Here is a 22,900-nt window from a genome sequence, read left to right as displayed (position 1 = left end):
AATTATTATTATTATTATTATTATTATTATTATTATTATTACATGGAACCTGAACCCATGATCCTGAGATTAAGAGTCGCATGCTCTCCTGACTGAGCTATCAGTTAACAGAGTTCTCTGTGAGATTCCTGAACAAACTGGGGGAGAGATTCTGGTAGGTTTTGGTAGCACATGGGGAGAAACTTCTCCAGGGTAAGAGCAGCTCAGCAGAGCAACCAGTGACCCAGAGAGGTGTTGGGTTCCCCCTTGCTGTAGGTCCTCAAGCAGAAGCTGGCAAGCAATCTGATGGGGAAGCTCAGGTTCTGGATTTCCTGCATTGAGCAGAGTGTTGGACTAGGGGGCTCTCCGACACTATGATTTCAGTGGGAAGACATAAGGAAAGGGCAGGGAAGAACCGTGGGCAATCTGTACCAGTAATAAGGGACCTCAGGCCCATGTGGCCCTTTGAGCATCTCTGTCCAGCTCTCAGGGCTCTATCCAGGCCACAGCCTTCCTTGGTTCTCTCCTTGGAACTGTTTCTGAACTGTGAAAATCCCATTTTTGCTCTGATGTGACTTGAGATGGTGTGTGGAGAAACACTAGTGGGGCTGGAATGCACACACAAGTGTGCATTCAAAGATCTGTTCATTTCCCCCCCCACTCACAGTTTCTCATTTTCCAATCTTAAATTTGGCTCTCCACTTTTGTGATTTTTTTTTTTAATCCTCATGAAAATCCACCAGCATTTTAATGCAGATTGCTCCTAATAAACACATTTTTGTATGTCGTTTTGACTAATTTACAATCCCTCGCATATGTTATTTTCACTAACATATAGCACTGCCAAGGTGCACTCTGAAATTTCTTATCTACACATGACTACACCAATTAACTGCCACACAACCCTAACAACGAGAATACATTTACGCCTGATCCAATGTACCCATGATTACTTAGAAGTAAGCCCCACTGTGTTCAGAAAGGCTTATTCTCAGGTTAGTGTGCCAAGGAGTACAGCCAAAGTCTGCAAACATTGTGTTGAGTTTCAATATTGTTTTCCCAGTTGTTTGTTGGTGAAACCCCCTCAGCCCACCAAAACTCAACCCTTTTCTAACAACCACAGAAGTTGTAGTTTGTCATGAGTTTGAGGAAAGATCAGAAAAAGTAATGCCAATAAAGAGGAAGAAATGTTTTCCTTCCTCTTCGGCTTTTACGCACAGAAACAAGCAAATAAAAAAATGGTTTCAGAACAAGTTACAAAAGGTTGTTGAAGCAAATAAGTTTATGTCCCTGCCCTTAATTTTTGGGGAAAGGACTTTCCGTCATCCCACCAAAGGCTTCTTTCTGTCCTGCCCCTCTGCTTCCCACAACGTGTATTGAAATGTGCTATACAGTGGTACCTTGGTTTGCAACCGTTTTAAATTACAACCACATCAAACCCGGAAGTGCGTGTCCCTTTTTTTGGATTACAACCAATTTGTGGGGGGAGAGGCCCCATTGGCGAAAGTGCGCCTTGGGTTACAACCTGTTTTGTTTTACAACCGGACCTCCGGAACAGATTATGGCTGTAAACCAAGGTACCACTGTATTGTCATTGATGTGTTAAAGAAGAAAGTTGTAACCACCAGTTATTGGAGCACAGAAAGCAGCTGTGTGTTGCAGCATTCCATAAGTGGGGTTTTGAACACATTCAAGAGTTTGCTTTGGTTTCAGTGGGCAGGTGAACAGTCAGAGGTAGATGGTGATAAAACACAACTCCCTTGAGGGAGTCAGCACACAGCCCTACACCAAAAAAAGCACTTTGTGTAAATGTCTTTGGAGCTGTGCTTGGCCTGTCTGGGTAAAGAAAAAGACTTGTGAACCAAAAGCAGTGCTCACCCACAATAGTAATAATGGTTTATAATAATTTATTGTGTGTGTGTGTGTGTGTGTGTGTGTGTGTGTGTATACACATATACATACCGATATATATATATATATAACACTGAGATCCTGCTCTGTTCCAGTAACAAGAAGCCGAAAGCACCAGCCTGAAGATGACGAGTGAGACCTCGTCGAAACGTCGCCTAGACACCCCAACTTTTACACGGGAAGACACCCGAGGACACCAAAACCTGCATATATATATATATATATATATATATATATATATATAGAGAGAGAGAGAGAGAGAGAGAGAGAGAGAGAGAGAGAGTTTATAATGAGAAGAAGCTGAATGTTTAAATAGTTAGAAAAACAAAGAATATGCAGCAGGAGTGGAAAACTATAGGGAGCCATGGAAGGATGGAATAAAATTATGGATTGATGTAATGTATCATTTTTTTCTTTCTTTCCTCTTTTTGTTTTATTCTCCAGTTCTGTATTTTTGTACTTTTATAAATTCATAAATAATTTTTAAAAGTATAATAATAATGGTACATGTGACCACAGCAGCTCCCAAATAAAAAGCTGCATTTACTGCAGTTGAAAAAAACGGACCACATAATTCCTGACCAATACAACCTCCTCTTTCTTCCCATTCAATTCCTTTTTATTTCCCCAGCTATAGACATATGGTACATTGGCCCATCTAGTCCAGCATTCTACTGTTCCTCATCTGGTGGCCCAGAGTTCACGACAAGGTCACAACAGCAGGGCTACCACTATATATGGTTGAAAATTAAGAACTGGGTCCCATGTGTGGGAGAAAGATGGATCCTGGCTGAGAACGGCTAAATATTTATTTGCCTGGTGGCAGCTGTCCTTAGTCTTCAGTAGAGATCTGTTCCATCACCTCCTACCTGGTTTTTTTTACCTCTGAATGATAGCAGGATCGAACTGGCCATCTGCTGCATGCTCAACACCAATTTATTGTCCTTCTCTGAGGTGCCAGGAGCTCCTTGGGGTAAGCCACAGTGTGGTGTAGTGGTTAGGGGGGTTGGACTGGGACCTGAGAGACCAGGATTCAGCCATGAAGTCACATTCTCTCAGAATGTTACACAGAATTTCCTGCAAAAGTCACAAGATGTAACCAGATGGTAGGCTCATCAGGAAGGCTGTCCTGTCCTTGCCCCCCAAAGGGCAACATGGGCAGCTGCATGCAACAAAAAGTTTTGGAGCACCCAGCCCCAACCTGGTGTGTTCTGGGCATTGCCACATTCCAGCTTCCATCAGCAAGCACACTTGAACTTCCTCCTTGAAAAAGCAGGCAAACATCCGCTGGAGAAATTTTCTTTGGAGGAGCTAGCTGCACAATGAAACTGTGTTCAACATTACTAATTAAGACACGGGAAGACTCTAGGGGAATAACATTTCTTGTTGGTAGTAATTCTTTCCGTGTTGAAAAATGTCGGAGTTTAGGAGAGTCCCTTTTCCAATCTGACTCACTAAGCATTCCCATTGGTTGCTATTTATGTATCAGGTGATGATAAGTGGGTGAATCTTTTCTCTTTCTTTCTTCTCACTAGACACTTAGTTCAACACAAAATATTTAAGTAGCAGCATCCCTAAGGGCCCAATTTTGCAACTACCTAGGTGAGTAATTGCTCACATGAGTAATCACATTGGTTTAAATTGTAACACCCACAATGCTTATTGACACTCTCTTATACAATAAAGGGACATCGTAGAGGTTTATGCAATAAAGTGAGTGAAGAGAATGAATAGGTGTGGCTCTCACTTAAAATTCTAGTGATCTGGGACTTCCAAGCAGCTTTTGGTGGGTTGGTCTTTGTGACGTAAGACTGGATTCAAGGGAAGAAATGAGTTGCACTTAAATCACATTGACTTTGATGAGACAAGTTAATCATGACATGGTTACCTATGATTTCAATGGGAACAAAATATGTCATTGCTATCAATGGGTTCTAGGTGCAATTAACTTATGCTTACCTGAAAATAAACCCCATTGAACACAGACTTATTTTTTTTACAGGGTTGGATTCTGACTCTCAAAAGCCCCAGCCAGCATGGCCAAAGGTCAGGGGTGATGGGCAGGGGTCTAGTTCAACATCATGTCCCCATCCCCTAGATTAGCAGAAGTGGCTGCTTAGAATCATAATAAGACTATTTGACCACCTAGTGCATATCGGTCAAATCTGGCTGACAGCAACTTTCCAGGGTCTCATATGCAGAGATCCTTCACTTCACCTGTTAACACTGAACCTGAGACTATCAAGTGTGGCCTGTCTGCTACTGAGCTGCAGCCGTCCCTCCCAAAAAGTTGCCTCTCTTTAAAGACGAACTGGCTCTGCTCTTGTGCAACTGACACAAAGAGAGAATGCAAATAAGGTGCTCACCATCTTTTTATGTCCACGCTGGCGAACGTTTAACCCATTTAATTTCTGTATTTCTGTTGCTAAAGGCACAGAAACTGTTAGGTTTTTGTTATGCCATTGTGCAGTTCTTGGAGTCACAAGACTCTGTTGACATTCCAGACTGTTGGAAGTCTCACGGGAGACGGATGTTGAAGTTATTGGTGTCCTGTTTCTTTGACTTGTTGTTTTCTGTCTCTCACAGAGAGCAGACGCATATTATTTTCTGTCCTGCGTAGTCAGAAATAAAGTAGCAATGTAGCACATCTTTCATGGCTCCTTCTGTTGCTGTCTGAGTACTCTACTCAATGGAGAGCGTGCCTGAAGTCTCATTCAAAGGCTTAGGTTGTTAATCACTGTCGGAGGAGAGCCAGAGGAGTAGCCGTTGCAGCTCGGTCGTACGGAAGCTCTGACAGAAACAAGGCCAGATGCCACATTAGGAATGGGGATGGGAAATGGACCAAACAGGCTCTTTTTGTTGTTTTCGCAGCACCTCCTGCAGTGCCCTCTTGGCCCAATGCCCAGGGCAGGTGAACCAGTTGCCTCCACACCAGGGGAACCTGGAGCGGCGGGGCAGAGCGGTCCGTGCATGGGGGCAGGGCGGTGAACCACCCAGGGGGGTGGCATGGCGAGTTGCCCACGGAGTCCGCATGTTGGGCACAAGCCCCACGCTGCTGTTTCCCACGAGAGACGCATGGCTCGGGTGCACTGCAGGCCAGGCCCCGCGGTAAGTGCCACCTCCCACAGTGTGCCATTTTGTCACCTCCTCAGGGATGACACCCGCTGTGGGCAGGCCACCCTTCCTACGCCCCTGCTCCACACTCCTTTATCACATTGGAACAGTTTGATCCATCAACCGTTATTGGCTTAGGAATGGTTTTACAATAGTGACAGTGTAGAAATTGCATCAGCTGTTAGGCTAAAACAGCAAAAGTGTCTGGAATGGAGGAGTATGGCCTCCCAGCCGTGTTAAAGGCACAGGAGCAGAGCTAGTTAAAAAAATAACCACACACAACTTGATCGTCATAGCCAGGCACTGGCAAAAACAAACAATAGTTCCTGCTAGACAACAATTTGCTTTTTTTAAAAAAATGTCTTATTCTAAAGAGATACATTTTTAAAAGGGTGCAGTATAATTATTCGTAATATGTTATGAATTTACAAGGAGCATGTGGCACTATGGGTCAATGGGTTATTTTGTTAACCGGAAGGAAGGTGGTTCGAGCCCACCCCCCAGGGATGGCTGCATTGCGGGATTTTGGATTAGATGTCCCTCTAGGTCAGCTTCAGACCAACATCAAAAAAATGAAGATCATGGCCACTGGTCATGGCCAGTGGTCACCTGGTCACCTCCTGGCAAATAGAAGGGGAAGAAATGGAGGCAGTGAGAGATTTTACTTTCTTGGGCTCCATGATCACTGCAGACGGTGACAGCAGCCACGGAATTAAGAGACGCCTGCTTCTTGGGAGAAGGGCAATGACAGGCCTAGACAGCATCTTGAGGAGTAGAGACATCACCTTGCCAACAAAGGTTCATATAGTTAAAGCTATGGCTTTCCCAGTAGTGATGTATGGAAGTGAGAGCTGGACCATAAAGAAGGCTGATCGCCGAAGAATTGATGCTTTTGAATTATGGTGCTGGAGGAGACTCTTGAGAGTCCCATGGACTGCAAGAAGATCAAACGTATCCATTCTGAAGGAAATCAGCCCTGAGTGCTCACTGGAAGGACAGATTGTGAAGCTGAGGCTCCAATACTTTAGCCACCTCATGAGAAGAGAAGACTCCCTGGAAAAGACCCTGATGTTGGGAAAGATTGAGGGCAGAAGGAGAAGGGGACAACAGAGGACGAGATGGTTGGACAGTGTTCTCGAAGCCACAAAACATGAGTCTGACCAAACTGCGGGAGGCAGTGGAGGACAGAGGTGCCTGGCGTTGTCTGGTCCATGGGGTCACAAAGAGTCGGACACAACTAAACGACTAAACAACAACAACAACAACTAGGTCACTTACAAATCTACACTTCTATGGTTCTGCGTGTGACTTGTGAGGCTTTATGTATAGCAACAAATTATTTGGCTTGCAAACTTATTTTGAAATTGCTGCATCCACAGCTTATCCAAATGCAGATGCTTTATCCGGAGGAGCCCAGATGGAATGATATAGTAACAAGAAAGGAATACTTTTTATTACTGTTGTTTGCAAGCGCACGCCAGACTAGAGTAGGATGACCACGTGCCCCAGATAGTTTTCTGTCTGAAGGTGGCCTACGTCTAAAGCACTCTCCTGCCCAGTTTAAAAATAAAGAGCCATCAGAAAGGAGAACAGGAGAGGTCATGAAGCTGCCCATCAGCAGGTAACACCTGGGCAGCAGACCGAGCCAGGACACCTGATCACAGTTTCCCCTACCCTGGTGAAATGGATATGCTACCTGTATTTCTATTTAAATGATAATAATTATGTCTGAATTTGCATTTATATATATAATTTAGCACATGCAAACACCCTTTTTGGGTCTTGTTCATGTGTGTGAGACATTTCCTTTTTTCTTTTGGCAATGTCTAAGTGGCCAACTGAGACTGGTCTCATCTCTGAGCCAGAGAAAAACCCAACTTGCCAAACCTGTTCCTCACCTGAGCTTTCAGATGGCTTGAAGACAAGCTTCTGTTGCAAAAGTCCTGATGACTGCCACTTGGCCGATAGTGACGCACTGATGATGCGTCTAAAGAGGTGCACGAGCAGCAGCGGTGACCGTAAAATGTGGACCTAATTACATATCTGATGTACGAGGCTGGTGGCTTTGAGTAGCTCACTTCTTAGGAAGAAGACCTCTGATTGGCATCAACTGGACTTACGTCCAAGGAATGTGTTGAAGTGCTAGGAGGCAACCTTCATGGCTTGCCTGCAACCAAGGCCTACTCAGAGCAGATCCATTGACATGAATGGACCTGAGTTCACCACACCCATTAATTTCAGTGGGCCCATGCTGAGTGGGACTAGTCTTGAATGCACCCCATTATCTCTATATAATGGCCAGCCAAGATGTATTCCTATTAATAGAAACTGGGTTAGATTTGCTCATTTCTTGTTGTGCAAGCTGCCTTTGAAACACCTTCACTGTAGGACAGCACAGACTCAAGATGCCCCTGGGCTGTCTCTCGGAAGCTGCTGTGGTTCACAGATTTGCAACGCACCCAATTTGGATTAGGACAGCTGCTTTTTTGGGGTGTGTGTGTGTCAAAATCAAAGTGTTCGGTTTTACCCCACTTCACTTTTTGTCTATTGTTTTATTGCAGTGTATTATACTTTTGTTTAAGATTGTATGGCATTTTAGTACATTGCCGTAAACCAGGCATAGGCAAACTCGGCCCTCTAGATGTTTTGGGACTACAACTCCCATGATCCCTAGCTAGCAGGGCCAGTGGTCAGGGATGATAGGGACAGTAGTCTCAAAACATCTGGAGGGCCGAGTTTGCCTATGCCTGTCGTAAACCCTTTAGAGGCTGCCTTAAATATTAATCGATACAGATGTTTAATTTAAAGCAGGGTTGGGGGAATCTTTTGCAGTCCAATGGCTGCATTTCACCATGGGTAACAAGCTGGGGCGGGGCATGTGCCACTGGTGTGTGGAGCCAGAGGTAAATTTTGCACGGAACCATGGATGCAGCTCGTAACAGGTTTCTAAGAACACCGACATCTCTCCATCCAGGCAACTGAGAGGCATGCTCACAATTCAAAGACCTTTACACCAAAGAAGGATAGAACCTTTTTTTTAAAAAATAAATTTTTATTAATTTTCCAAACACATAATAAAAAACAGACAAAACACAAAACAAAAACATACAAAACATTTAAACATGTATAATTTCATAATCTTATTTTCATGCACCTTCTTTCCCCTGACTTCCCCATACCTCCCTTTCGCTGCATCCTTGTTTTACATTTCTTTAGCAACTCCTCCAGTCAATTAACTATTTAATTCCCTTTCATTAAATTTTCTTTAACTTATTAGTTACAGCTGTAATTCTCTATTTCTTATTCCTTGACATCTTAACACTCTTCAACTTTACAACAATTTTTGAGATATATTTTAAATTTCTTCCAATCCTCTTCCACTGTCTCTTTCCCCTGGTCACGGATTCTGCCGGTCATCTCTGCCAGTCCCATGAAGTCAATCACCTTCATGATTGACTTCCGGTATGTGTGGGAACACCTTGGGAGTGGTATGTTGCTCCACACACAAATTCCCCCAGTAAGCGGCACAAGCCGGTGTGCCACCCTGTCATTTCTCATGTATTTGGGATCGGAGAAGACGACTTCTAGCCATCGTGGGCTTGTTCCAGTTTGTTGAATGAAGGAGTTCAGTTTAACTAAGTTCACGGAACCAGTACAAAAATCTCTGAACTACACCTGAAAGTAGTGTTCATAATTGCTGAGTGCCATGAACATGAATTAAGTTCCTTTTGAGGTAGAACTTTGAATGGTTTCTGGTTCATTTTCAAGTTTATTTTCTTATATGTGATTTTTTTTAATTTTATTGCTATTTTACTGTTTAGATTCCTTGAACCTCTAAGCTTAAAAATCTTAATTGTTGGGGGAAATAAATTAAGTGCCTTGATGTTTTCTTAGTCATTTCTGGTATATTTTATACTTCAGCACAGAAGCTTGTAACATTCTGACTGCTGAATCCCCCTCCCTCGCGGATCATTTGGATGAACTTGAATTGAACTGTGAACTGAACTTGAACCAAATTAGTTAATGTGGCAAAGGGACAAATGTAAACAGAAATTAGTTTATTTTGGGACATGTTGAACTTGAACTAGTTACTTTTAAAAACGAACTTCAAAGCTCTGGTATATTCTGCTTCTACTGTTGGAGGCAGTACAGTGGTACCTTGGTTTAAGAACAGCTTAGTTTATGAACACCTTGGATTAAGAAGGCTGCAAACCCAGAAGTAGTTGTTTTGGTCTGTGAACTTTTCCTTGGAAGCAGAACATGTTCCACTTCCTGTTGAGTGTAAATTGAGTGAGGGGAAGCACACCTTGGTTTAAGAACGCTTTGGTTTAAGAACAGACTTCCGGAACAGATTAAATTCGTAAACCAAGGTACCACTGTAATGCTTCTGAATACTAGCTGCTGGGAATCACAGAGGGTAAATCAACGTTGCCCTCATGTCCCATACAGGGGTTTGCAACTTGCAACCTTATCAGCACCCCGCTCTAACCAACTCAGCTATCCAGGCTGACTTAGTGTTCTGTGCTCAGCAGTTCCTCTCAATGGCAGCCGTTGGAAGGAACATCACCCTGAGACGCAAATGCTAACTGCCTTCAACCTCAAAACAAAAACATATAAGCTCAACAGCTGCTCAGGAACAGGCACTAATCACCACAAAGCCACAATGCTCCAATCATCCTCTCAAACGAAGAGTGACCTCTATTTTGTATTTAAAGGGCAGGAAATTTGTGTTTCATTCTAGTAACCATGACTCGTATTTGTTGATGGTTGCGGTTGGCAGTCACATTGATCTGAAATGACAAGCAGACATATTCTTTGTGTGCCCCCTTTTCTGTTTCAGCTGTTGAAGATTTCCAAGTTGAGCTTAGGGTTAGTATGTTGGTGGACTCTGGGACTCTTGTCAACAATGAGTGTTTTCCCCATTGGGGGGAGGGGGACATTTGTGTATAATGTGGGTGATTGTAGTGGCAGTCTCTACCACTTACCTTTCCACTAGTGGGAGGGTAGCAGTGTTCAAAACTCCCATTGTTCCAGGTGCATTTTGTGACAGGGAATTTCATTAGCGCAAGCAGTTTCTGAGCTTGGGGCACAGTCCTGCGCCTAAGATTTCAGATTAAAACTGCAGAGTGGAAGGAATGGAGGGCCTTTTTCTGCCTCCCCACTTCTAGCCACTCTCTGAAGACTGGAGAAGAGACCCTCTTGAGAATATTAGGGGGGTGGGCAGGGGAAGGACAGGACCATGTGAAAAATGAACATAATATTTTAGCTGCAGTTCATTCATTTTCAGCTTTGTAGTCTTGTTATAAAAAAGCGTGCCTAGACATTCCGTTGTTGCGCCCATAATCCAGGTTTAAGGTGCTGTTTAGCTCCTAGCTTTCATATCTCAGTTTCTAACACTGGCAGGTAGCAAATGCCCCTGTCAAACCTTCTACAGTGGTACCTCAGGTTACATACGCTTCAGGTTACAGACTCCGCTGACCCAGAAATAGTGCTTCAGGTTAAGAACTTTGCTTCAGGATGAGAACAGAAATTGTGCTCCGGCGGCGTGGTGGCGGCAGGAGGCCCCATTAGCTAAAGTGGTGCTTCAGGTTAAGAACAGTTTCTGGTTAAGAACGGACCTCTGGAATGAATTAAGTACTTAACCCGAGGTACCACTGTATCTCTCTTTCCCACTCCTCAAGTATTGCCTGAAATTACTTGGGAACTGGGATGGCAGGAATGGATAGTTGTTGTAATTAATGTAGTTAGAGACACAGGAAGCTGCCACATACTGAGTCAGACCATTGATTAGTGGTAGTTTTCTTGGGTTACAGACAGGAGATGTTCCCAGCTGTACTTTGAGACATCAGGGATTGAACCTGAAACTTTCCGCATTCAGAGGAGGTGCTCTGTTGCAGAGCTCCTTGTCACCAGAGTTTGGCCAGGTTCCCATAAAAGTATGAACTATGATTAGCTGAAAATGGAACTGAACGCTACTGACCTTCTTGCAGCCATACAGGAGGTGCAGAAGGGAGAGGGGAGCACATGCGGCCAAGGACCATTCACAGAATGCTAAACTAAGGTTGAGTGTTACATCTGAACACAGCTGTTCTGTTAGGTGTGTATTGAAAGAATGAGACAAGACAGGGTTAAGAAATATGTGAGTTCTTTTTGGTGGAGTTCACAATTTGGAACAGCCTCCAAAAGAAGTCCACCTTTTACCTTTGGTGCAAATCTTTTCAGAAGGCATCACAGACTTTATTTTCAGCAACACTTCTCTGCATAGAAAGCTTTCAAGTTATCTATGTTGTCCACTGTGTTTGACTTTTGGCTGCTTTAAAGAAAAAAGGTTAGCCATTTTGTTTTTGATTGTGTTTTGGTTTATCTCAGTTACTTTGATTTCTTTTTTTAATTCCTAAAAAGGCATATTTTGGTGCTGGTCACAAATAATGTAGAGGGCTACATTAAATAATCCTTTAGAGGGCATGGATAAGTTGTAGCTCCCTCCTGCAAGGACACCAATTGGCAAATCTGGTTAACTCTTTGCTGTGTAATGTGCTAAAACAAGTCTCTCTTGTCCCAAGATAAGCTAGAATGGACATGCAGAAGATTATGTAGCACAGGCAGACATCAGGGGCCTGTATTATGAGGCTTTCTATATAGCCATCTTCATGGATGCCTTCAATGAAGCAAAGTGGTCCAGTCCAGGGTGAGCTCAAGACATGTTGTTCCTGCATAGGAAGGATGTCTTTGACTAAGTCAGTCCATGGGTTCATCTAGTTTAGTACTGTCTACTTTGACTGGCAGGAACGCGGGTAGCGCTGTGGGTTAAACCACAGAGCCTAGGACTTGCCAATCAGAAGGTCACGGTTCGAATCCCCGCAACTGGATGAGCTCCCGTTGCTCGGTCCCTGCTCCTGCTAACCTAGCAGTTTGAAAGCACGTCAATGTGCAAGTAGATAAATAGGTACCGCTCTGGCGGGAAGGTTAACGGCGTTTCTGTGCACTGCTCTGGTTCGCCAGAAGCGGCTTAGTCATGCTGGCCACATGACCCGGAAGCTGGACGCCGGCTCCCTCAGCCAATAAAGCGAGATGAGCGCCGCAACCCCAGAGTCGGTCATGACTGGATCAAATGGTCAGGGGTCCTTTTACCTTTACCTTTTACTTTGACTGGCAGTGACTCTCCAGTCTTCAGACAGAGTTCTCTCCCAGGCCTGGTGTTCCACGATCCTTGCCAGGGATGCTGATTTGCAGTGTTGTAAATGTAAAAAGAAAGAAGGTTATTTTATCATATGTGGTGGTCTTGTAGTAAGATTAAAGCTTACTGGGAAATGATATATAATGAATTGAAAAGGACGTTTAAAATAACATTTGGGGGAAAAACAAACCCAGAAGCTTTTCTTTGGGGAATTCTAGGGACAGAACTATCTAAACCGTATAGAAACTTATTTATGTACACTACTACAGCGGCAAGAATGTTACTCGCCCCCAAAATGGAAAGAAGCAGAAGTCCCAGCAAAGGAAGAATGGATACAAAAACTAATGAAATATGCAGAAATGGCGAAACTTCCTGGAAGAATAAGAAATCAAGATAACAAACTTTTTATAAAAGAATGGAAATGGTTTATTGAATATTTACAGATAAATTGTAAACAGATAAGAATATTGGCAGGAATATTGTAACAACCTGCAGTTTTATAAGAGTATATATTTAAAGTAGATGAATAAATGAGCCAATTAAATTAATTTGGATATGCAGAAGATATTAAAAATAAATGTAAGGAACCGCAGAATGAGGGGGAACAAAGACAAGTTTTGAAATGTTAAAATGATTGTAAAATTAGTATAAACCTAAAAAGCATATATATATATATATATATATATATATATGCAGGTTTTGGTGTCCTCGGGTGTCTTCCCGTGTAAAAGTTGGGGTGTCTAGGCGACGTTTCGACGAGGTCTCACTCGTCATCTTCAGGCTGGTGCTTTCGGCTTCTTGTTACTGGAACAGAGCAGGATCTCAGTGTTTGAGTTCCTATAAATACTGTTGAGGGGGTGTGGTGTATAGCCTCCAATGTTCTGGGCAGAGAGGAAGTTCCCAGGCTAGTGTGCCTTTTCTTCTTTTGTTCCTTAATTACTTGAGGGATATCCTGAGTGATTTCTTGAGTGATATCCTGAGTACCACTTAGGTGGGTCATTAGGTGTGGATTAGTTGCTAAAGTCTTTGTGTCTTGACCTCTTGAACTTTGTGAAGAGTTTTTCTGAGAAGATGGCTGTACTGCACTTAGTTGTGCTCTGGCTTGGCTTCGTGTATAGGGGCGAGCTGTGGTTTTGTGGCTTGTGTCAGCCAGATCTGTGTAGGGATTGCAGGGGGGTGCAGCATCCGGAGGTGCCTCCATGGTTTGGCTACTGGATGGTGTCTGTAATTTATCTGTGGAGAGGGTCTGGGTTTGGGTCTGGTGTGGTTGATTGGTGATGGCGTTCTGTGTGCCTCTGGATCTGGTGTCAGTTTTTGTGGGGAGGGCTAATTTCCAGATGTCTGGCAAGCGGGATGTGTCGTCACGCTTGTTCATGTTGTGAGGGTGTTTCTCTATCTCGATGGCTTCCATGATTATTCTCTTGTGGTGATGTTCCATGTTAAAGAGCAATTTGGAATCTGCAAAATTAATTTCGTGTCCTGTTTCTTTCATGTGTTGGAAAAGAGAGGAAGTTTTTTCTTCTTTTTTGACGGCATTCTTGTGTTCTGCGATACGTGCATTTATTCGTCTGTTTGTTTGTCCAATGTACGTGGCTGGGCAGACTTTGCAGGGTATTTCATAGACCCCTTGGTTTTCCAACTGGATTTTATCCTTGGGGTTTCTGAGGATATTGGCTATTTTTTGGTTGGTGCAAAAGGCTGTTTTGATATTGTGTTTATGGAGGATTTTGCTAATTTTATCTGTAGTGCCCTTGATATAAGGAAGGAGGGCCATGCCATTGTTTTCTTCTGTGTCTTGGTTTTTGGGGGGTGTTTCTTTTTGGATTAGCTTCGTAACCCTGTTTTGCTGGTATCCATTGGCAATTAGCACATTTGAGAGATTCTGTAACTCAGTTGTCAAGTGGTCTTTGTCAGCCAGGCGTTTGGTTCTGGAGATGAGAGTCTTGGCTACGGAGTTTATTTGTGCAGGGTGGTGGTGTGATTGTGCATGTAAGTAGCGGTTGGTGTGTGTTTTTTTCCGGTAGATAGTGTGTCCTAGGGAGCCATCAGGTTTTTTGTAGATTAGGACGTCAAGGAAGGGAAGTTGGTTGTTGGCTTCTATTTCCATAGTGAATTGTATTTTGGGGTGTAGGCTGTTGAGATGTGTGAGGAAGCTATCCAGTTTTTCCTTCCCGTGTGGCCAAATTACAAAGGTGTCGTCAACATATCTGAGCCAAAGTTTGGGTTTGTGTTCTGACTTGTCTAAAGCATTGGTTTCAAAGTGTTCCATGTACAGGTTTGCGATGACCGGTGAGAGGGGTGATCCCATAGGTGCTCCTTCTATCTGTTTGTATCTTTGTCCATTGTGGATGAAGTACGTGTTGGTTAGGCAGTGGTTGGTCAGGTCCAAGATGTATTCGGGGGGATTGTATTTGTTTTGAATGGCTGTCAAGGCTTCATTAATGGGCACTTGTGTGAAGAGAGATACAACATCGAAGCTCACAAGTAGGTCATTAGGATGTAGGTTTTGCTTCTTTATTGTTTCTATGAACTGGAAGGAGTTTGGAACGTGTGAAGAGATGGATTCTGCATAGGGCTGAAGTTGCTTGGCGAGAAATTTAGCGAGATTTTGTAGAGGTGAGCCTATGGAGCTGACTATTGGTCTGAGTGGTGTTCCTTCTTTGTGTATCTTGGGGAGGCCGTAGAGTTTGGGGCATCTGGATGATTTTTCTCTGGGGATGATTCTTAGCTGGATTTCTTCACTGATAGGAGAGGCTTTTATTTTGGATTTGGTGGTTTTTTCCAGATAGGTGGTGGGATCTGTTTTTATAGGTTGGTAGGTAGGATCTTGGAGTAGATTTGATAGTTTTGCTTGGTAGTCCGATGTGTTCATCACAACAGTGGCATTACCTTTGTCTGCTGGGAGAATGATTATGTTGTTGTCTTTCCTCAGGTTGGTGAGTGCTTTCTGTTCTTCTTTGTGTAAATTGCTTCTGGGTGGTTTGCTGGAGCAGAGGATGTTGGTGACTTCAAGTCTGATTTTATTGGCTTCATCTGGGTTGATTTTGGTTAGGCTAGCTTCGACTCCGCATATGATAAAAACAGATCCCACCACCTATCTGGAAAAAACCACCAAATCCAAAATAAAAGCCTCTCCTATCAGTGAAGAAATCCAGCTAAGAATCATCCCCAGAGAAAAATCATCCAGATGCCCCAAACTCTACGGCCTCCCCAAGATACACAAAGAAGGAACACCACTCAGACCAATAGTCAGCTCCATAGGCTCACCTCTACAAAATCTCGCTAAATTTCTCGCCAAGCAACTTCAGCCCTATGCAGAATCCATCTCTTCACACGTTCCAAACTCCTTCCAGTTCATAGAAACAATAAAGAAGCAAAACCTACATCCTAATGACCTACTTGTGAGCTTCGATGTTGTATCTCTCTTCACACAAGTGCCCATTAATGAAGCCTTGACAGCCATTCAAAACAAATACAATCCCCCCGAATACATCTTGGACCTGACCAACCACTGCCTAACCAACACGTACTTCATCCACAATGGACAAAGATACAAACAGATAGAAGGAGCACCTATGGGATCACCCCTCTCACCGGTCATCGCAAACCTGTACATGGAACACTTTGAAACCAATGCTTTAGACAAGTCAGAACACAAACCCAAACTTTGGCTCAGATATGTTGACGACACCTTTGTAATTTGGCCACACGGGAAGGAAAAACTGGATAGCTTCCTCACACATCTCAACAGCCTACACCCCAAAATACAATTCACTATGGAAATAGAAGCCAACAACCAACTTCCCTTCCTTGACGTCCTAATCTACAAAAAACCTGATGGCTCCCTAGGACACACTATCTACCGGAAAAAAACACACACCAACCGCTACTTACATGCACAATCACACCACCACCCTGCACAAATAAACTCCGTAGCCAAGACTCTCATCTCCAGAACCAAACGCCTGGCTGACAAAGACCACTTGACAACTGAGTTACAGAATCTCTCAAATGTGCTAATTGCCAATGGATACCAGCAAAACAGGGTTACGAAGCTAATCCAAAAAGAAACACCCCCCAAAAACCAAGACACAGAAGAAAACAATGGCATGGCCCTCCTTCCTTATATCAAGGGCACTACAGATAAAATTAGCAAAATCCTCCATAAACACAATATCAAAACAGCCTTTTGCACCAACCAAAAAATAGCCAATATCCTCAGAAACCCCAAGGATAAAATCCAGTTGGAAAACCAAGGGGTCTATGAAATACCCTGCAAAGTCTGCCCAGCCACGTACATTGGACAAACAAACAGACGAATAAATGCACGTATCGCAGAACACAAGAATGCCGTCAAAAAAGAAGAAAAAACTTCCTCTCTTTTCCAACACATGAAAGAAACAGGACACGAAATTAATTTTGCAGATTCCAAATTGCTCTTTAACATGGAACATCACCACAAGAGAATAATCATGGAAGCCATCGAGATAGAGAAACACCCTCACAACATGAACAAGCGTGACGACACATCCCGCTTGCCAGACATCTGGAAATTAGCCCTCCCCACAAAAACTGACACCAGATCCAGAGGCACACAGAACGCCATCACCAATCAACCACACCAGACCCAAACCCAGACCCTCTCCACAGATAAATTACAGACACCATCCAGTAGCCAAACCATGGTGGCACCTCCGGATGCTGCACCCCCCTGCAATCCCTACACAGATCTGGCTGACACAGGCCACAAAACCACAGCTCGCCCCTATACACGAAGCCAAGCCAGAGCACAACTAAGTGCAGTACAGCCATCTTCTCAGAAAAACTCTTCACAAAGTTCAAGAGGTCAAGACACAAAGACTTTAGCAACTAATCCACACCTAATGACCCACCTAAGTGGTACTCAGGATATCACTCAAGAAATCACTCAAGATATCCCTCAAGTAATTAAGGAACAAAAGAAGAAAAGGCACACTAGCCTGGGAACTTCCTCTCTGCCCAGAACATTGGAGGCTATACACCACACCCCCTCAACAGTATTTATAGGAACTCAAACACTGAGATCCTGCTCTGTTCCAGTAACAAGAAGCCGAAAGCACCAGCCTGAAGATGACGAGTGAGACCTCGTCGAAACGTCGCCTAGACACCCCAACTTTTACACGGGAAGACACCCGAGGACACCAAAACCTGCATTCCTGTACCCGTGAAAATCTACGAAAGCAAATATATATATATATATATATATGCAGGTTTTGGTGTCCTCGGGTGTCTTCCCGTGTAAAAGTTGGGGTGTCTAGGCGACGTTTCGGCCTGAAGATGACGAGTGAGACCTCGTCGAAACGTCGCCTAGACACCCCAACTTTTACACGGGAAGACACCCGAGGACACCAAAACCTGCATTCCTGTACCCGTGAAAATCTACGAAAGCAAATATATATATATATATATATATGAATGAATAATGCTGATCTGCAGCGCTCTCATTCTGCTTCATGGGCAATGCTACTAATTTCACTGCCCCACATGAGACTGCTTGGGTTGCTTGTGCCATCAGGCTGGCCCTGCTGCAACCTGTGTTGTACTGCAGTACGCATTTTCTTGTTTGTACAGTGGAGCTTTCGTCTGTGACTGGCACTCCAGTCCAGGCACTCCTAAACATGACCTCATCTGTGCGGTACTAAGATTAACCCTGATTCTGTGGCACTTGAGTTTCAAGTCTGGGATCTGACTCATAACTTCCCCCACCAGTTTGTTAAAGTTTCCTCCACCATATCCTTGGCCAGCTCACAGCAGTTGCAAGAGCCTTCTTGTTTCTTCCCAGAGCACAGTTACAGCTGTATCAAACGCACCCCAGAGGCAGGTGGCCTGGCCAGCCTTTCCGTTTCCTTGTGGACAGGAAAGCGGAAGCTTCTTGTTGGGGTTAAAGCTCAGAAATGGTCACAAGAAATTGTCACGGTAAGGTAGAAGTTAGCTGATCTCAGGTTACAAAGCTGGGAATGTTTCAACCCTTTAAAACCAAATCACTGTATTTTTCTCTCTATAAGACGCACCAGACCACAAGACACACCTAGTTTTTGGAGGAGGAAAACAAGAAAAAAAATATTCTGAATCTCAGAAGCCAGAACAGCAAGAGGGATCGCTGCGCAGTGAAAGCAGCAATCCCTCTTGCTGTTCTGGCTTCTGGGATAGCTGCGCAGCCTGCATTCGCTCCATAAGACACACACACATTTCCCCTTACTTTTTAGGAGAGAAAAAGTGAGTCTTATAGAGCAAAAAATACGGTAAATCCCATGATGGCTGGTTCACCAAAACATAGCTTTTGCACATGCAGGGGAAAGATAGGAGACAGGGACAAACTAGTCAGGCATTCAAAAACTTTAGGTTTGATGGATCCTAACAATCCCCAAGAATGGATGCATCTGAAGAAGTCAAATGGAAGCCCTGGTATGGTTCTTGATGTTGAAACGCCACCCCAAAAGGAGGGACATTCGATGGAGACTCCCGTGTTTTTTCAAGCGGTCCACTCTCTCAACAGTATTCCAAAAAACAACATGTCACAATGACCAACAGCAGCAGCAACGTTATAACCAACAGCAACATTCCACAACCATCTAGTAATTCAAACTAAATCTTCTGAAGAAAGGATGGTCTATAATTATAGCTTGCAGGGCCTTCATGGGCTGAATGTGGGTTGACAAGGAGAAGATGAGCACAGATAAAATGGAGCCATCAACAACTGAGGGTTGGTGCCGTCTAGAAAAAAGTAGCTTCCCTGGTTTGGAAGGGATCGTATTGTCCTTGAAGGATTAGGTTAATTGCAGGTGTCATTTGAACAGTCCTTGATACTGGATGCCCAGACCCTAGCTGTGGCCCAGAGTTCATCCCCTTGGAAGGTTGAGGAATTGACTACTGTGACCCATGCCTTGACGATCTTGCCTTGAGTATCTGAAGAAGTGTGCATGCACACGAAAGCTCATACCAAGAACTAACTTAGTTGGTCTTTAAGGTGCTACTGGAAGGATTTTTTTTTTGTTTTGACTATGGCAGACCAACACGGCTACCTATCTGTAACTTGAGGATCTTGGTTAGTGTATCCCCACTTTGGGGGAACTACCCTTGAAGCTTCTGCCTGATAGGTGCCGAGTAGAATGGAAGCCTTTTCACCTTTGGTGAGCTTCTGGGAGAAATATTGGCCTTTCAAATGGCCCGGTTCCTTTGCCCTGATAACATCTCTTTCCCCAGCTTCAAGTTTTTGAGAGGAGGCCTTGTCCCTGATGCTTGTGAGCTGACAGCTGTGGGTGTTCTATAATTGCAGTGCCACCAGCAAGAATGCCTTCATGGAATCCCCTCCTTGTTTTTATTTATTTAGATAAGCATGCCATAATATGCTGCTTTTCCATGCAACGAGTCTCATATCAATTCACAATACAAATTTAAATCCCAAGCAAATGCAAACATTTCTACAAAATGCCGCGACAGCAGCGTGACCAGATAGTTTTGAGTTCAAATGGCAGATCTAAAAAGTCTGGTACGTTTGCATCTTTTGGTGGAAATGGATTTTCTTTTTTGTGAACAGTCCTCGGGCTAGAGAGGTGGAGTTAGAACTATAAATAGAATAGAGCGATGGAGGGTATGTGACTCATTTCTTGGGAATAACAAACATTAAGGTGAGTAATCTACAAGATTTATCTGTCACAATCGCTCCACGTGCCTGGTCTGCTGCAGGACCTACAGGAGAGTAATATGTTGGTGCTTCACTAATGCCTTTAGAGTTCTGGGTGTGGCTCCGTGCCCCTGTTTACTGTTTTCTCAGAAATGCGGCCAGCTGAAGTTTCTCATGTGCCAAATCGAGCAAGAAGAGGAACCAAGAGTCTGCTAAAAATACTTTCTTTTTCCTCTCCACATAGAGAACGGCCCACTACTCAATCAATGAACAAGTTTACTTTTAAATTTGGATTATAGAATGGTCTGGGATTATGAGGTGAAATTTACATGACATGCAAATTAAGGGCCCTAGGGCATTTAGTTATTTTTAACATAGATTGGACAAATCTCAGGCCAAATGAATCTGAGCTACATGCTGACGATCTGCAACATTTCCCCTTGAGCTTGCTTAGGCTTGGTCTCAAGGCCTTCGTGACTTGCTGCTGTTGGTGAGATCTGTTGATGTTAAACTACCGTATTTTTCACTCTATAAGACGCACCAGACCATAAGGCGCACCTAGTTTTTGGAGGAGGAAAACAAGAAAGAAAAAAATTCTGAATCTCAGAAGCTAGAACAGCAAGAGGGATTGCTGCGCAGCAAAAGCAGCAATCCCTCTTTCTGTTCTGGCTTCAGGGATAGCTCCAAAAGATGCACACACATTTCCCCTTACTTTTTAGGAGGGATAAAGTGAGTCTTATAGAGCAAAAAATACGGTATTTTACAGTAGGCGAAGGACAACTTGATTGCAGGTTTCCATAGAATGCAAGAGACCTTCACACTTGAAATGTTGTGTGTATATATATATTTATAAAATCATAGAGGATTATCTAGTCCAACTCCCTGCAATGCAGGAATTTGCAGTTGTCTCATATGGGGCTCGAACCTGCAACCTTCCCATTATCAGCACCATGTTCTAACCAGCTGAGCTATGGTTGGATGGTACAAAAAGGGCAATTAGTTCCTCCCCTCTAAAATGAAGTATTGGTGAGCTTAACAGTCTTTCTTATAAACCAAATATGAGTCCTTTTGTTTCTTCAAATCATCTTTACAAAACTCAGTCCCTTGAGCTCAGCTTAAATGTTCTACTGGTAACAACCACTGTAACAAGACTTCCAGTAAGTTAGCCAATTGTACCTGACAATAGATCATCACATATTACCTTCTGTTCTCTTTGGCTGGGGTTCTGAATCATTGCTGCTGCTTTTAGCACCGTTGTTATGTTATATTGCCCTGATTTTATGCTGTGCGCTGCTCTGAGATCCAAACAGATGGAATATAATGTCTGAATGAATGGTCTAGAGCTTGAACAGTTCAAAATTCTGGGCTCCTTAAAATTGTATGGATGAAGTCCAGCTAGTTCATCACTTCCTTCATTCCGAATGTGGTGAAGTGAAATAATGGCTGGTAAGAGGAGAGATTTAACCACAGAGACAAATCGTAATTCCTTGAAGGTCCAGTGACCTGGGTGGGGGTGGAGATCTTGTTGCACAAATGGAATGAGATCGGGACAAAGGGGCTGGACCATGTTGGGAAGGAACCACCCAATTGTCAAGTTATAAGTTAGTAACAAATACTTGGCAACAGCAGATTGCTTCATTTGGGAACATAAACGAGACTATGATTTCTAAAGGGCTGACGGAGCCAGGAGACTTGGAGTTGTTGATTAGTTTCACAAAACAACACAAGTGGATTCTGCAAGTCCTTAGGGTGGCAAAGAGACTTACCGTATTTTTCGCCCTATAAGATGCACCAGACCATAAGACGCACCTAGTTTTTGGAGAAGGAAAACAAGAAAAAAAATATTCTGAATCTCAGAAGCCAGAACAACAAGAGGGATCACTGCGCATTGAAAGCAGCAATCCCTCTTGGTGTTCTGGCTTCTGGGATAGCTGCACAGTCTGCATTCGCTCCATAAGACGCACAGACATTTCCCCTTACTTTTTAGGAGGGAAAAGGTGAGTCTCATAGAGCAAAAAATATGCTACTTTGCAAGGTTGGAAGGATAAACACCCACCACCTATAACTCAGTGCTCTGAAGATCTCACTGCCCTTTCTACATTGAACACATGGTATATAATCCCCAATCTCATTTAGATGCCTATTTGGGCATATGGGCTGCCTGTATTAATTATACATTTTAATTAGGATTGATTGATTGTTTTTATTATCAATGTAAACTGGCAATGCTTTTATTTTTTCCTTTCCTTTTGCAAATAAAAAAGCATTTTTAAAAGAAAGAAAGAAAGAAAGAAAGAAAGAAAGAAAGAAAGAAAGAAAGAAGTGGAATTTATGGGATGAACCTGCACAGGTGAAGCATTTGCAGGGAACATTTATAGAAACATTAAAAGCATGTCAATAATCTTCACTAGGCCCAGGCTAAATGGTCACCTTGGGTGGGGGCTGATACTTATCACGATTGCTCTAGGCATGAAAAGGAAATGTAACCCTTTCCTCCCCTGCTGTACTTCTGATGAAAAGTGCTCCTCACAAACTGCTGCTTGCATCGGGAGGAGGAAATTTCCTTCAGTGCCAAGGGTTTCCTCCAAGTGCACAGAACACCTTCAGCAGAGGGTGCTGAACCAGTGCTATTGTTTCCTCTTGTATGATATCCCATTCAGATCCACAGCCAGGCAGGCCTGGTGAACTTAAGGTGGGCGGGTGTGGGGGGAAAGAGGTCTTCACCAGCAGTCTTCTTACCCTTCTATGGTCCGTAGTTGCTGTACAAGTGATGTCATGAAATGAGATAAGTAGCAAGTCGGGGGGGGGGGGCAGAATCACCTTGTGGAACATGTTTAGCAGAGCTTTAAAAAAAAAAGATAGTTGCCTTTGCAAACGGGTCTCACTCATTTGAAACTAATGAGAACGAACCTTTTCCACTTGTAATAGTTTTGACGTAACTTCTCCTCCAAGGAAGATGAATTTTCAGTGAGTCCCCCCCGCCCATATATTAAAAATGATGTGGTAGATGGCAACAACATAGAAAAAAAAGTGTTCCTTCTGGAATGATCTTTCTA

General features: G+C 43.4%; 1 protein-coding gene across 1 annotated transcript; it reads right to left on the bottom strand.

The window, feature by feature from the left end:
* Positions 1-11,518: 11,518 nt before the first annotated feature.
* On the bottom strand, positions 11,519-15,687 carry LOC309380856 (uncharacterized protein; the record flags this gene model as incomplete). The annotated part of the gene is made up of 3 exons (XM_081930950.1): positions 15,639-15,687; positions 13,377-15,214; positions 11,519-11,572 (listed from the first exon to the last, which is right to left on the bottom strand). Exons 2-3 carry the CDS (start codon positions 15,051-15,053, stop codon positions 11,519-11,521), a joined length of 1,731 nt encoding a protein of 576 aa, XP_081787076.1. The 5' UTR covers positions 15,054-15,214; positions 15,639-15,687.
* Between the last annotated feature and the right edge of the window lie 7,213 nt (positions 15,688-22,900).

Source organism: Podarcis melisellensis (genome assembly GCF_964234715.1).
Source record: "Podarcis melisellensis genome assembly, chromosome: 12".
In the NCBI taxonomy this organism is placed as follows: domain Eukaryota; kingdom Metazoa; phylum Chordata; class Lepidosauria; order Squamata; family Lacertidae; genus Podarcis; species Podarcis melisellensis.
This window is presented reverse-complemented; position numbering and strand designations above follow the sequence as displayed.